We start from the raw sequence: 14,044 nt of genomic DNA, 5'->3' as shown, positions 1-14,044 counted from the left end.
AGTGAATACTCAAGGAAGGAAAGTATGATTAAGAATCTAAGAGAAAAGAGATATGTGTGGTTCTTAAGATGACATGGCAAGGAATGAAGGAATATAAACAGAAGCATGAGAATGTTGATCATAGTTTTAGAAAATGGAATCAATAGCAAGAGAGTATATTTTCTATGCAAATGTGCAAGAAATATCTTTTATCCATGTAGCAAGGACATACACATGGAAAAAATAGTATAAGAACTAAAGCACTGCTACTAGGCTGCAAAACTATTTAAGCACCTTTAAAGAAACAAATATGCAATCTCCTGCAAGAGTATTATGATGAAGTGCCGTGCTGCCACAACACACTGTTGAGGCTGTCCAAGCTTTGATGTAATTGCACAGAAAAACTGTGATTCCATGAAAAGAGAATGATTAAAAATTCAACAGAAATGTCACATACAGATTTCAATGTCCAGTTTAGATCAGTTGTAGCAAATAGTGAAAAAGTAGAAAAGCCCCTCCCTGAAAAATATTGTTAAATCACAAAATTAAAAGAATTCCTTGATTTTTGTGGTTTAGTATAGTTTTGTCTTGTCCATCTCAGGACATATTACTGCTGTTAAGGTAAGTAAAACCATCTCATAAAATAGAAGATGTATATTTGCAGCTAACATACAACAAAGAAAAGTAAGAAGTGAAGAAAAATAAGACTTCAACTAACCTCTGATAACAACAGATGATGTACACAACACACTTCCTGCTTCATTGGACACTTTACAGGTATATAAACCAGCATCTGATTGCTCTACGCTCTTTATATGCAAAAGTAAGGTATTGTTTTTGAAAGATATTTCACAATGAGGGTTTGAATGAACTTCCTGATTGTTTTTATACCAAGCAACAGTCAAAGGCTGAGAGCCAGAAACACGGCCCTCAAGTTTAAGTTCATTCCCTTCTGTTTCTTCTACTGCTTCAGATAGTTTCTTCGTAAAAGTAGGTGGAGTTTTTCGTTCTGTAAAAGAAGAACATATTAGTAAAATTCTATGGATCAAACCTGAAATGAAAAATTCTAAAGAAAATGTTTCAAGAAAAATTTGTACATTGGGGAATTAATATTTGCTCTTATTCAAACATGGTATTATTTCTAAGTGAAATTATGCCAAGATAAACAGCAGGTGTCTTGCCTTTAAAGTCACTGTCATAGTTGATTTTCCTATTTGAAAAAACCCTCCTCTTACATTGATTTAAGTCAAATGCTGTTTAAAAACAACAAGATTTTTGTCAAGTTTTCAAGAAAGAAATAGGTCAAAGCCTATAAAGAAACTAGGGCAAAGAAAATATTCTTTCATTACTCCTCCCATTGTTAGTGGGAGTATCTCCAGATAGGTAATTTCAAGCTATATCTCAAAAGTTTTTCCTCAAACTTATTTTGCAGCAATAAGGCTAACTTCCTTTATAATTAAAGGAAGAAAAATGTACACACAATGTATTATCTATTCAGTACCTTTAACAGTCAGTTGAGCTGTGCAAGAGTCCTTTCCAACTTCATTGCTAGCATAGCATGTATACTTTCCAGAGTCTCCCCTGTCAACTCTCAAGATGGTCAAGTGGGCTGTGTTGTCTACATAACTGATCTGGTAGTTTCTTCCTGTTCTAATCTCTTGGTTATCTTTTTGCCCAAGTGACTCTAATAGGCTGTGTTCCTATGTGGCACTCAAAGTCAGTACTTTCTCCTAATACCATCCACAGGTGTAATTGGGATGTCAAAGAATGGAGGAGTCTTCCCTTCTGAAGAGTGAAAGAAATAAAAACCCATCACTTCAAAATCTCGATTTGCTTTAAACCTCTGTGAAATAAATATTATTTGTACAATATTAAATCCATATATAAAGCAAAAGTGAGTTTTAAGATATTTCCATTAAATATTACACAGCCCACCCACCTGTAAGGACAAGCCTGCCACTACACGAAGCAGTCCCAATTGCATTGGTAGCTGTGCAGGTATATTGCCCAATAAGGCTCCTATCTGTCTTCAAAATCCGGAGAGTTGCTACATTATCTACGAAGGACGTGTGAACATTGTAGTCTTCTTTTACGTGTACACCATCTTTAAACCAAGATACTTCAATGGGTTCTGAACCAGCAATGCAGCAATCAAATGTAACTGGTAAACCAACAGTTTCATGACATCTCTTAATTTTCGTGTAAAAGATGGAGGAAGTTTACGCTCTGTAAGAAAACAAGTATTGTACAGTGAGGGCTTTCAGAAGATATGTATCTATTGCTGTACTCACCAAGAATCACTGTCTAATATAGAGTATGCTGGATTTTTGCTCATAAATTCCGATGAAAAATGTTGTTCAGCATATCATTTATTGGGAACCTGATGTGAAAAGAGCACTGTGCATACAGTTGCAGGAAAAGATATAACCATTCTGCCCTCAGGTATACCCAGTGAGCCTATTTAACCCTCAGGACTGCTAATGCTGGAAACAATCAAAGCAATAATCTCAATGGGGAAGGAAGATGTAGAAGCTTGTATCCCTAGAGAAGAGCTGTGGTCAGTAAGAGACATATTTCAACTAGCTTTACTAGTAGGTCTTTGTTAATAGAAGACAGTGCCACAGGGTATCTTACACATCACGAAACAGTAAAGTGTTTAACAAGGAAAAGGTAATCTTTGTTTTTCAAAATAGCAAAGCGTACTTAAGAAAAATAAGCCATTTTCCTATTTTTGCAAATGAAATATTCACCTTGAACTGTCAGCAAAGATGATGAAGCAGCCTCCCCAACAGTGTTTTCTACTTTGCAGATGTACTCCCCACTGTCACTACTGTCTACCTGGCTGAAAACCAGAGTGGCAACTTGGTTCTTAAAGTGCATTTTCACAGTAGCAGTTCCTCTCAGCTTTGTATCGCCTTTGTACCATGATACAATCATTTCTGGTGTTCCAGCAACCTGGCACTGTAAGGATGCAGAATCCCCAACAGTCACCTGCACTGGCTCCAAGGGTGTAATGAAGTAAGGTGGTTCTGAAGAAGAAACATACACCATTAGCATAAAAAGGTATTGCACAAGGACCATTAGTAGTTCAAATAACACTTGATGAAGTGATGGTGGCTTGACGCACCTAGTATTGTGATTGTACCATGACAATTGTCTTGTCCAGAATCATTTTCAATATGACAAGAATATTGCCCCTGATCTTCTAGTTTGCTACTAGGGATTTCCAGTATGGCAGATGTCTCTGTAGTAGTGATGATACACTTTTCAGAGTGTGTTATTTTTACTCCATTTTTCTTCCATGTCACTGAAATTGGTGGACTACCCGTATATGTGCATTCCAAGACTAAATTTTTCCCTTTCTCTATACTTAAATCGTTCACCTTCTTCACAAATTTGGCTGGTTCTATAATGAACAATGGGAAGAAAACAAATTAAATAAAGCCGAGAGATCATTTCTAGAAGTGTAAGAAGCATAAGAAACAGTAGTCTGGACAAACCTTTGACAAAAAGATGTGTTGTGCAAGAAATCTTCCCTGCCTCATTAGAGACCTGGCATGTGTAGTCTCCACTCTGAAGCGGATGTACATCAAACAGCTCCAGTTCTGCAACTGAATCTTGCAAGGTGATGTTGCATCTGTGCCCTGGCACTAGCTCAACGCTACCTCTAAACCATTTAACTTCCAATGGAGAGGAGCCTTTTATGATACTGGTAAAGGTTATGTTTGCCCCAGATAAAACATTCAGTGGTTCAGGTTTCTTCACAAAAGATGGTGCTTCTAAATATGCAAATAAAACAGAAGAGGAGAAGTACATTTGAACTTCTGATGAAGAACATAGCAATCAGAAATATGTAACAAAGCAAAGAATGAAGTCTTTTTAAAAATACATTTGTGCCCTCTGACTCTGGCTTTTTATTGATACTGACCTCTAACACTCAAAAATGCGCTGCATTCATCAGACCCAGCTACGTTAGTAGCTGTGCACAAATAAGTTCCCATATCAGATTCCTGAAGTCCATTCACTTTCAGAGAACAGGTATTGTCTGTAAGGGTAGCCTGATACTTGTCTCCACTGGTAATCTCCTGTCCATCATGAAACCAGGAAACCAGAATAGGTGGTGACCCATAAACTTTGCACTCAAGTACAGCAGAAGAACCCAGCTGACCATATGTTTCTTTCAGTTTTCTTGTGAAAGAAGGAGGTATAATACGATCTGCATTTGTTAAAAAAAAATACATTAAAATTACCATACAGGAGCTTAAAATGCAGAAAGATCCCCATGCATAATAAGATCAGTTAACTTTCTTTTGATATATCTGCTTTACCAATCTGCTCCTACACACCTAAGTCATTGAAAAATAGATAGTTGATAGTTAAGGATCATTCACTGGCGCTTTCATTCACACTTTTTGAGGGACACCTTTTATTTTTGCAGTTCTTTTTTGTAAGCAACAGTATTGCACCAGTACTGCTGTCCAAGAAATACGTGTAGATTACAGCTGAAGAAATCAAGCCCTTGCAACAACACCTGCCCCTCAGAAGTTAGGTAGGTATCTAGTGCTTTTACAAAGTGACATGCCAAGTACTCTTAAGATTACACAACCAACGAGTCTCTCAGGCTGCCAGTCATGAGAAACAGTTTGCTAACCAAAGGCTTTGTAAAGGAACTATAGGATCAGATGTGGCTCAAAAAGAGTAGTCAACTAACCTGAAACATGCACTGAAGCTGTGCAGCTGCTTTTACCGACATTGTTTTTCACCTCAAAAGTATATTCTCCACTGTCTTCTAGTCCTGCATTGAGGATCTTAAGCCCAGATACTTTGTTGAAGAAACTGATTTTATATTTATGGTCGGTGGACAGTTCATTCCCATCCTTAAACCACCTAGCAGTAAGCTCTGGTGTGCCGTCTACTATGCATTCCAGAGTACAAGAGTCTCCAGCTGTAACTTTGACTGGGCCTGGCTTCTCTATAATGACTGCAGGTTCTGCAATGAGATTAGTTATTAGTATCATAAAAATTGAAATTTTGAAGCATCTTAAAACACATTGTGTTTTTTTATCCCATGCTACCAACCTAGCACTGTCAGCGTGGCAAAGCATTCCTGAACTCCAGCATCATTTTTTATCTGACAAATGTATTTCCCAGCATTGGCTGGTTCTGCATTTCCAATCCGCATAGTTGCAATGTTTTCTGAATAGGAGATCCAAAGATTATCGCTTTCTCTAATGATTTCCCCTTTGTCTTTTAACCACAGAACAGAAATGGGTTGTGATCCTTCTACTGCAGCCTGCAGTTCAATCGACTCCCCAACTACGACAGTGAGATCGCTCAGCTTCTTCACAAAGGTTGGTGGTGCTATTTAAGAGAAGATATTTAACAGTAAATAACCACCCCAGGAGCGGAAAAGTAGGAGGAGAATGACAGGAACAATGAAATGCCAAGAAGGTGCCAATCTTTATACAAACCTCTTAGTGTTACAGAGCCAATACAGGAGTCACTTCCCACATCATTTACAGCTTTACAGTGATATTCACCAACATCTGCAGTATCCACATTAAGAATGTGAATACTAGCTATGTAGTTCTCAGACATGACCTTATACTTCTTGGTGCTCCGAATTTCTCGTTTGTCTTTATACCACGAAATCTGGAATGGAGGAGTGCCCTGAAGCTCACATTCCAGGTGAATATCAGACCCTTTCAAGGTCTGGACTGGATGGGGCTTCTTGGTAAAAATGGGGGGTGCTGAAAAAGAAAGGGGTTAAAGTTTGTGTTATTTGAGCAAAGGAGATTAAAGAGGATAGACTTCAAGTAGCCGTTCTGATGCTGAACAACAAAGACAAACCATGAATAAGAAAGATCTCCCACAGCATAGCAAACAAGTAAGAGATTTGCCACCTATTCAGATAGGTTTTGGCCTCTCTGACTAAAGAAAGTGGAATTTAACAGCTTTTCCACAAAGGAGGACTCATACAGATAGAAAGGTAAGGAAAAGGAAAGAACTGGGATTCTGACCTTTTACTTTCAGTGAGGTACTGTTGCTTGCACTACCCGCCGGATTCTGAGCTTCACAAGTGTAGTCACCGCTATCTTCAACACTGAGGTTGTGCATTTCAATGACTGCCACCGAATCCACAAAGGACATTCTGTATTTTTCACTGGGATGGATCTCAGTTTCACCTTTGTACCAGGTGACTTTGATTTCTGGAGATCCACCTATTTTGCATTCATACTTAGTGGAATCATGCTGTTTCACAAGTCTTGAGGAGTCTAGTTTCTTAATAAACCTTGGTGGTTCTGGAAAGCCAAGAAGGGGAGATGATGATTTAAACTGCACTGATCTTTGAATAAGCAGGGAAATATGTAACAGAAAATGTAAACTTTGGGGACTTGTGCAAATATTCTAATGTTGCAATTGCTATGAAATATTTTTTTCAGATTATTTCAAGTTGGTCCAAAACCTAGACTAGGAAGCAAACAAGCTCTCTATCTGCATTTTAGTTAGTTTCTCCTTACTTTATGTCCCACTCTACTTCTCCTTCTATGTATTCAGTACAGATCAGCTGATGTGTGTAGTTTTCTTTAAGTAATATCCTCTTACAATATGTAATGAAAATGCTTGATGGAAATGCACGAATAAAAATTATACAGCCAAGAAATACTATTAAGGAGAGCATTTATGCTAAGCATTATAGCAACTGCTTTGTATCTTAATGCCATTAAGAAATGATATAGTTAATAAATGTATCACATTATAACCCCTCACACATTTATTGCAAAGCCAAACATAGAGGTGCATATAAGGAATAAAAGTCAAGGAGCTTATGTAGCAAACAAAAGAGATTCAAAATCATCATGCTGGGAAGAATTATGAGATGGCTGGAATTACAGAAATTGGTGTTAAAGGGTGGCTGAAAAGTAAACCGGATGGTTACATTTTGTTCTGAAAGGAGAGAAAGGATTGGAGGTTTGACTCTTTTCATAAAAAGTACCATACGGATGATTCAGAATCACAAGACTGACTACTCATAGATCAAAGATATAACTAGTAAAACCAAGAGGTGGTAATGTGGGCACAACAAACAAATCTCTCTGCAAAACAGGATGAAGCATCTCTTTGTGTATCTGTAAAGTGTAGGAGGAATATCTGTTTTATGGTGGGTTACTTCAACCTGTAGAACATTTGCAGAACATCCTATGTTGTTAGTAACAAAACTTCCTTAGAGTTTCTAAAAATAGAAATGATGGACTGCTAACACAAAGACTCTTGGAACCTTAGTGATTTACTATCAGATTTCACTTTGACAAAGAGTTGATTATCTATCTGCATACTAACAGTTGCTGAGTAGTCAGTCTAATTCCATTCCTTTCCAAAAATGAGGATGTACAAGTTAGTAAGGTTTATACTTAGAATGTAAAGCAGTTTCTAGAACCTAAAGCAATTGTTAAAGCTACAGATTGGGAACATTAGATGTTAAAGTGGGAAAGTTAATATGAACCAGAGAGATTTGCAAGGTCAATTGAACAAAGATCTTAATTCTACAAACAATAGGCTGCATGTCATAGAAATGAGACAGCATGTGCTCAAATTAAACACATGCAAATCAATGCACACAAAGAGCTTGCCCTTCCAAGTTCTATAGAAACTGGCTGACAAACAATGAGCATCATTAATTTTACAGCCCTGGGGAAAGTGTACAAATTCTAAAGGATTGAAGTGAGCATCAATGTAAGTTCAGGATCAAAACAGAAAATAACAATCTGGGGGGGGTGGGGGTGGTGTGGTAAATAATGAATAAAGAATTGAAGAGTAAGAGAATAAATAAGGTCTGTCGGGATCATTTTATGAATGGTAACTCTGGTCTAATAAACCTATTAGTAATGTTATCATTAATAACAAACAGAATTGTGATTATGGTGGAAACAAGTTTTAAATCTTTTAAAGAGATTAGCTTTCTTGCTACAATCTTTCAATACTTTTTCTAAGTTAAGCTACATAACAACAGCATCCCTACCTGCCACTGAATCCACAGGTCTGCCATGCTCTTCCCACCCCCATGAAGAAAAATCCTTATGGATACAATATAATCTAGATTTCTACAATACATTTGGTAAGCAATTATTATAAAACCTTTGTAGTGGTAGTTTGGCTTCTTTTGTTATTTGTCTTAGAAAATAAAAGTCATACTATTTATTCTTCAAATATTTTTTGTTTCTTCCCCTCAAATTCATGGGGGGGGGGGGGGGGGAGCACTAAATCAACAGCAACATTTGAACTCATGAATAATTTAAGTAGTGTATTTAACATTTGTTCTTTTATAAAATCAATAAGAATAAGATATCTGGAACAGCTATAAATAAATCCAATGTTCCCACCTACATTGAGGAAATTAAACTAATATACAAGTGTCACTTGTACCAAGACAGTTTGATCCAGTCATAAATTTAGATCATTGAAATGTATAAGATACACATACTATGTGTAGAAGAAAAGTGTTGGTGGAACGGATTTTTGTTACCAAGTCTGCCCTCAGATCCTCCAATTTTACTATCTAGAACAGCAGTTTTCAATGTTTTCAGTCTGTGAAAGAGTAAAACTACTTGCAGGAGCTGCACACCCAGTAAAAATACATTTAGGTCTCATAAGTGAACTGAGTTTTTCTAAGTTACCTTTCCCTCCCCTAGACAACTTAGTAAATGTCAGTGCTGGAGAAAGACTTTAAGAACAAGAGATTTTGCTGGCCAACAGGGTCATTCATAAGGGCGCAACAGGGTACTAAGTCAGAGTTAATGTTTCAATTAAAAACTCCCTTTGATAAGACAAGTCACGCACTATACCAGACCAGAAGAAAGATGAATAAGTATTTATAAGACATTTCAGTGTAGCCTCTTGTAAAGGTTGTTAGTCTCACACATGTCTGTATTCAGGGCTTTGTTTTCCGGGTGTTTGCCTTGCAAAGAAAAGCTTCATGAACACTAAAGCTCACAGCAATACCTTGTACAGCCAGCTGAGCTGCACATGCGTCCTTTCCAACACTGTTGCTCGCAGTACATGTGTAGAGTCCAGCATCCCCTTTACCAACTTTTAGGACTGTCAAGCTGGCTGTGTTTTCCACCAGCGTCATCTTGTAGTTGCCACCTGGGCGGATCTCTCTGTTTTCTCTGGTCCAAGTAATCCTCATGGGGGCAGAACCAGTCACGTGGCACTTAAAGGTTGCACTTTCCCCAACCGCCACATCAATAGATACTGGCTTGATATCAAAGAAGGGAGGTTGTAGATGTTCTGCAAAGAAGAAAACGTGGAAGAGCTCACCACCAAACCCTCCTCACCACACACCTAACCATGCCATGCCCATACAATGGGTAGAGTGGGAAAAAGGGTGAAGAAATAAAAGAGCAAAGGCATACAAAAGATCTTTGTTTAAGTGTGAGCTACAAACCTGCAAGGAGAAGTTTGGCACTGGAAGATGCAGTCCCCAGAGCGTTTTGGGCTGAGCAAGTATATTGGCCACAGTAAGCCATACTAGTTTGCAAGATCTGGAGAGTCGCAACATTATTTAAGAAGGCTGACTGCATGTTATCGGAGTCACTTAAGAGAACCCCATCCTTGTACCAAGACACCTGGATAGGCTCTGAGCCAGTTATGCGGCAATCAAATGTCACTGGGGCACCAACTGCCTCCTGAATATCCTTCAGTTTTCTGGTGAATGTGGGTGGAAGTTGACGTTCTGCAAAACAATAATAATCACCACTATAAGTAGGAAGTCACCCTGTCAATCTAGAATTAATTAACTCTGAAATTAATAAGAACCCCTTTCTGTAGGCAACAAAGAGTTCCTAAAAACTACCCCAGGAAAGAGTGGCCCTTGGCCCATCACCTTTAACAACAAGCAAAGCTGTGGACGTGGCGAAGCCAACACTGTTTTCTGCTTTGCAGATATATTCTCCAATGTCACTGTCCTCCACACTGGAGAATGCCAGCGTTGCCACATTATTCTTGAAGTGCATTTTGTAAGCCTGTGTTGATCTGAGCTTGGTGTCATCTTTGTACCAGGACACTTTAATTTCTGGTGCACCAGCAATCTGGCATTTTAAGATCAAGGGCTTGCCAATCTTCACCTCCACACGGTCCAAGTGTGTGACAAAATAGGGTGGTTCTAGGGAAGGAGAAAGCATGGTGAGCAGAGACAGAGGATCACTGGGGTACCTTAGAGGGACCAGGGGTGATGTGTACCTAAGATGGACACAAGGCTGTGGCAAACATCCCCTCCTGCCTCATTTGCCACCTCACAGGTGTATTCGCCTTCATCACTCTTGGTGCTGTTGAAGATTTCAAGAATGCCAGATTTGTCAGTAGCTGTAACACTGCAGCGTGGAGACTGAGTAATGGCCATGCCATTTCTTTTCCAGGTGACAGAGATAGGAGGGGTGCCTGTGTAGCTGCTTTCCAGCACAATAGACTTCCCCTGCTCCACACTGAAATCACTTAATTTCTTCACAAAGACTGCAGGCTCTGTGGGGAGGCATAGATCAATAGTGAGAGGGACAGATGTGGCAGGGCTGCAGGCAGAGCATGAAGTGATACACCTGTGCATACACACACACACACACAAACACACCTTTCACAAAGAGTTGGGTGGTGCATGAGGCACTGCCAGCATCATTTGTAACCACACAGGCATAGTCCCCGCTGTGGCCTGGCTCCACGTTGTACAGCTGCAGTTGTGCCACAGACTCATCCAGAGAGATGGAGCAGTTGCTGTCTGCCACTAGCTCCCTGATGCCTCGGAACCAGGTCACTTTGAAGGGAGTACTGCCCTTGATGTAGCTAGTGAATGTCACACTTGATCCAGGCAAAACTTCCTGGGGATCGGGTGTCTTCACAAAAGAAGGCGGTTCTAAGGGTCATGCAAAGAAGTGAAGAGGGAGAAAGATGTTAATAGGAGACTCTCTGTGGGGGAAGAAAACTGGAGCTGGTTTGAGTCAAAAAAAAAAAAAAAAAGAGAGAGAAAGAGGGAGAAAACAGAAAAGAAAAAAAAAAAAGAAAAAAGAAAAAGAAACCATGGAAAACCAGAGGGAAGAAATAGAAGAGGAAAGAAGAATTTTGTTGAAGGGGCTGTAATATCCTTCTACTGACCTTGTACAGTCAAGAAGGCACTGCATTCATCAGATCCTGCCACATTGGCTGCCACACAGGTATACGGCCCTGTATCCGTGACATCCAGGGCATTCAGCTTCAAAGCACAAACGTTATCCAAGAATGAGATTTCATATTTTTCTCCACTAACAATCTCATTCCCATCCTGAAACCATGCCACAGATATGGGGGATGTGCCAGACACTTTGCACTCCAGAAGCACTGAGGATCCCAGCACCCCATTTGTTTCCTTTAGTTTTCTTGAGAATGAAGGAGGAACAAGACGATCTAAGTAGGACAGGGCAGAAAAAAAGGAAGAAAATTGTTGGGTGTTTTTACGGGAAAGGAAAAGGGAAGAAAAAAAAAAGCTTCCTTTAAAGAAGACAAATGTGAACAACAAAGACATAAAGCTGACCTGAAACATCAACTGAAGAAGTGCAGCTGCTGTCCCCCACCTCATTGTGCACCTCAAAAGTATACAAGCCCCTGTCTCCCCCGTCTGCAGAAAAGACTTTCAAAGTGGATATATTGTTGAAAAAGGTGATCTGGTATTTGCGGCCGCTCCTTAGTTCTCTGCCATCTTTATACCATGTAGTGACAAGTTCGGGTGTTCCTCCTACTTTGCACTCCAAGGTGAAAGAGTTGCCAGCCATTACTGTGATTGGCTCGGTCTTCTCTAAGATGACTGCCGGTTCTGAAATGGGAATGGAGAGGTCAGTGTGTCACCAGGAAATCTACCCATAAACCGGTGAGTACAGGATATAAGCAGAAAAAAAAAGGCTGGTAGAGGCAGTTGTACAAGCTGTAAGATATAGTACCTGTGAAGCAGGCTATACCCACCTAGGACTTGTAAAAAGGCAGAACACTCCCGCATGCCAGCGTCATTTTTGATCTGGCAGATGTACTTCCCGACATCAGCTCCCTCTGCACTGGCAATCTCAAGAGTTGCAACGTTGTCCATAAACCACATTTGGACATTTTCACTCTCCCTAATAACTTCACCCTTGTCCTTGAGCCAGACAACAGAAATTGGTGGGGATCCTTCCACCACTGCCTGTAGGGCTGTTGGCTCCCCAACGAAGATTGCAGTGTCACTCAGCTTCTTGGCAAAACGTGGGGGTTCTGATGGCAAAAACAGGGAGGCAGAGGAGGATTAATCATGCATGTCTGTTTGGAAGAGGCACAGCCAGGAGATCAAGAAAAGGCGGCAGTGATGCTGTTGATTGTCTAGCATACAAACCTTTGAATTTCACTGGGCAGGTGCAAGTGTCACTTCCCACCTCATTCATAGCTTTGCATTGATATTCTCCAGTATCTTGAGATTCCAGATTGAGAATATGAAGACTGGCAACGGAGTGCTTTGCTGTCACCTTGAACTTCTTGCTGCTCCTGACCTGCCTCCGGTCCTTGAACCAAGCCACCTCAAAGGGTGGAGTCCCTGCTATCTCACACTGGAGGATAACATCTGAGCCTTTAAGTGTGTCCACAGGGCTCGGCACCTTGCTAAAAACAGGTGGTTCTATAAAAAAAGAATCACATCATAATGTGTGAGCTTGCTTTCCTGGGTGGGTTTCTGGATAGTAGCAGGAGGCAACATATTCAGGAGGGGGCCCTACACTTATTCTTGTAAACCCAAATTTAGCTTCCAAATATGTGGCCTCACCTCTAAAAAATGTTGAGCCCCTGGCATCTCCCAGCAAGCCATCCCAGCACTCAGAGTCCCAAGGGCAGAAAATATGACACTTCTGCACCTGTTTGGAGTCAGTGCTCAGTGCTCCTCCCCAAAAGCCACTCTTCCCTCTCTCCAAGACCACATTCCAGCTTTCCCCGCCTGTTTCCAGTCACAAAAGCTACCATCAGTGAGGCTCAGCATCACAGCCTCCTCTTCCGTCTTAAATTTCATTCCCGTCAGGGTTACTGTGTATAAAGAGGAAGCAGAGGGAGAGTTGCAATGTATGCCCAGCTCCCTCACCATGGCTCATCTAGCCCATGCTTCCCTTGTGAACTGACAAGCTTGCCTTATTCAGCTTGCAATTGACTTAAATGGGCAAACAAGGGAATGGCTGCACAGTGAACACCCACCACTTTTTCCTGCCTGGTCTCCGCTGCTTAAACACAGCAGCCTTTGCATGTGAGAGCAGCTGGAGAGACACTGCCCCAGCAGCTACCAACTGCCATAGCAGCAGCTCCCTCTCCAGGGGGATGTGCAGCTGGGAGTTCCCCCCAGAAGCCAGGGATTCTGGTGGTGTGCAGAGCCATGCTGCTAACCTTTCACTGTGACTGATGTGCTGCAGCTGGCTGTGCCGGCAGAGTTATGGGCTTCACATATGTAATCGCCGGCATCTTCAGTGTTGGCACCCAAGATGGTTAGCATCGCCACGGAATCTATGAAGGACATGTGGAGCCTGTTGCTTGTCTGGAGTGCCTGATCATTTTTATACCACACAATTCTGATCTCTGGTGTGCCACTGATTTTACATTCAAGTTGAACTGTGTCCCCTTGCTTCACGAACCGCAAAGCTTCAGGCTTCTTGAGGAACTTGGGAGGTTCTGCAGAACAGAATAATTATGTAAAGAGTGACGGTATACCTGTTTGCCATGTGAAATCTACAGTGCTGAGCAAGAGTTATGGGGAAGAGAAGAGTATTGGGGCACAACAAAATAAGCTTGCTACAGCAGCTGGATGTATCACCAACCAGAGTTTCCCCTGAAGGAAAGAAGCAAGATGGAGAAAAGAACACAAAGACAACAACTAAAACTAGGTTCTGCCAACTCTGGAGTCTGCTGCGTCTGACAGTTGGAGCTGTAAAAAAACCACACCGAGGACGATTACTCCACCCAAGAGAAATTTTGCTGTTACCTTTGAGGGGCGAAAATATTCCCAGGCCAGCATGAAAGATTTGACAAGCCCTTCACCCCAGGA

At 40.8% G+C, this 14,044-nt stretch overlaps 1 protein-coding gene across 1 annotated transcript in view; it reads right to left on the bottom strand.

Moving 5' to 3' along the window:
* TTN (titin) overlaps positions 1-14,044 on the bottom strand; it is a 242,473-nt gene that overhangs the window by 158,947 nt on the left and 69,482 nt on the right. The window contains 24 exon segments of the mRNA XM_075756546.1: positions 698-988; positions 1,481-1,649; positions 1,651-1,717; positions 1,719-1,764; positions 1,919-2,161; positions 2,164-2,205; positions 2,730-3,008; positions 3,107-3,385; positions 3,480-3,758; positions 3,908-4,195; positions 4,691-4,969; positions 5,059-5,340; positions 5,451-5,729; positions 6,000-6,281; positions 8,980-9,267; positions 9,425-9,712; positions 9,863-10,141; positions 10,219-10,497; positions 10,604-10,882; positions 11,122-11,409; positions 11,537-11,815; positions 11,962-12,243; positions 12,362-12,640; positions 13,390-13,671. Coding sequence (XP_075612661.1) covers positions 698-988; positions 1,481-1,649; positions 1,651-1,717; positions 1,719-1,764; positions 1,919-2,161; positions 2,164-2,205; positions 2,730-3,008; positions 3,107-3,385; positions 3,480-3,758; positions 3,908-4,195; positions 4,691-4,969; positions 5,059-5,340; positions 5,451-5,729; positions 6,000-6,281; positions 8,980-9,267; positions 9,425-9,712; positions 9,863-10,141; positions 10,219-10,497; positions 10,604-10,882; positions 11,122-11,409; positions 11,537-11,815; positions 11,962-12,243; positions 12,362-12,640; positions 13,390-13,671 — 5,928 coding nt within the window.

The sequence above is a fragment of the Balearica regulorum genome, chromosome 6 (genome assembly GCF_011004875.1).
Source record: "Balearica regulorum gibbericeps isolate bBalReg1 chromosome 6, bBalReg1.pri, whole genome shotgun sequence".
Taxonomy (NCBI): Eukaryota; Metazoa; Chordata; class Aves; order Gruiformes; family Gruidae; genus Balearica; species Balearica regulorum.
The sequence above is the reverse complement of the archived record's forward strand: the minus strand, read 5'-3'. Positions and strand labels throughout refer to the sequence as shown.